General features: G+C 61.0%; 1 protein-coding gene across 1 annotated transcript; it reads right to left on the reverse strand.

The window, feature by feature from the left end:
• Window positions 1–395: 395 nt before the first annotated feature.
• FFAR1 (free fatty acid receptor 1) lies at window positions 396–1367 on the reverse strand. The gene has a single exon (XM_003765138.2). It carries the CDS (start codon window positions 1293–1295, stop codon window positions 396–398), a length of 900 nt encoding a protein of 299 aa, XP_003765186.2. The 5' UTR covers window positions 1296–1367.
• Between the last annotated feature and the right edge of the window lie 376 nt (window positions 1368–1743).

Genomic DNA, 1743 nt, shown 5'->3' on the forward strand with positions numbered 1-1743 from the left:
CTGGGGGCTGCACGATGGCACAGTGGGGGTATCAGAGCAGAAGCTCCTGTCTTTGCTCGGGGGCTGCCCCTTCTCAGCCCCCCCACCAAAGGGTTTCTGGTCACATCTGGGGTTGTTGAGAAAAGATTGTAGGGTCCCAGTTAGAGGTCCCCAGAGGGGATGTTACCTCTTTCCACGTCAGGCTCCACTCCTGCTCACCGGGCCCTGCCTCCCCATGGGCTCTTCATGATTTGAAAGGAGGCTGAAGCTCAGTCTCCCATGGAACAGACAGAAAATGGCTAGCCAGTGAGTCCCCTTGTGGCGGTGCAGTGGTTCCTTCTGGCCCAGGGCCCCCTTCTCGCCTTGGGGAGATGCCCAGGACCCTTGGGTCCCACTCCCCGTTGGCACAGGGGCCCCTATTTCTGGGCTGTCCCACCCGGAGTCCCTATGGTACCGTGCCTCTGGCCAGCCCTGTTGCCCAAGCACCCTGATACCAGTGGATTGAGCACGGTGCTCCAGGATCCCATGATCAAGCCAAGCTTCCTCCAGTGGCCGCCGGCATAGGGCTTCACAAAGCCCACCACATGGGAGGCATTGTAGGGCCCCAGGCAGAGCAGCAGCGTGAGCAGGGCCCCTCCGGCCACGCGGGCGGCTCTGAGCTTGCGGCTTCGGCTCAGGCCCGAGCGGACCAGGGCCCGGAGGCAGCCCACGTAGCAGAAGGCGGTGATGGCCAAGGGGAGGAAGAAGAGCAGAAGGGAAATGCTGAGGCGGGCCGGACCAGCCCATATTGGGTCCCAGGCTTCCAGGCAGACGGGGGAACCGTTGATGGGAATGGTCAATCCCAGGGACTTTGTGCTGTTGTCCACCTGGCCTCCCAGAGTTTCCAGGCCAAGCACCAGCCCCAAGTGGAAAAAGACCAGCCCCCAGATGCCCACACACACGCCCCAGGAATAGCAGGGCCTCCGTGCGGCTTGGTATCCCAACGGGAAGGCTGCCCCCAGGTAGCGGCCAACGCTGAGGGCGGCCAAAAAACCACCCCCAGAATAAAGGGGGACAAAATGTATCAAGGCAAAGGCCGGGCAAAGTGAGGCCGGGAGAGGCCAGGCTCCCCCTGCCAGAGCCTCGGCTGCCTTCAGGGGCAGGGAGGCGGTCAGCAGAAGGTCCGAGCAGGCCAGTTGGAGGGTGTAGACAAGGCTTGGGGTAAGGCGGAGCCGGGCGTGGGACACAGCCTCGCTGAGGAGGATGACATTGAGGGGAAGGCCCAGAGTGAAGGCAGCAGCGTAGAGGGCAAAGGAGAGCTGCATGGGGATGTCCATGGTGTGGAGAGGCCGGGCAGCTGCTCTTACCTCCACCTGAGGAAGCCTTCGGACTCTCTGGGCCCTAGCTTCTGGTCTTTAGAAAAAAGAAAGGGAAAAAACCATTCTTCAGAGCTGAGAAAAACTTAGGGGGGAAAATAAAACAGATGGACGGGGATAAAAAAAAACGAGAGAGTCACATTTTAGGGCAAAATGGACGCCTAGAATTCCAAGTCAAGGGACCAGATGCAGTCATTTCTTCCTGGTCTCACTAAGCCAGGCTCCCCGGGCCCAGGGTCTTCGAGGCCCAGACACACGCACTGGCTGGCATCCTCCCCAAGTGGGTCCTCGGCCCTCTCCCCAGTCAGCCTCTTGGCAGCGGGGCAGCTGGTCCCCAGAGAGAGCTGGCCGCTAGCACTCACCTGGAACCTTGGCAAAGAAGGCAGCAGGAGCTGGACGTCTCGCCCAG

This window comes from Sarcophilus harrisii, chromosome 3, assembly GCF_902635505.1.
Source record: "Sarcophilus harrisii chromosome 3, mSarHar1.11, whole genome shotgun sequence".
Taxonomy (NCBI): Eukaryota; Metazoa; Chordata; class Mammalia; order Dasyuromorphia; family Dasyuridae; genus Sarcophilus; species Sarcophilus harrisii.

Excerpts from the sequence above, each read along its gene's own strand:
- FFAR1 (XM_003765138.2), bottom strand. The coding sequence starts at position 1,295 with ATGGACATCCCCATGCAGCTCTCCTTTGCCCTCTACGCTGCTGCCTTC.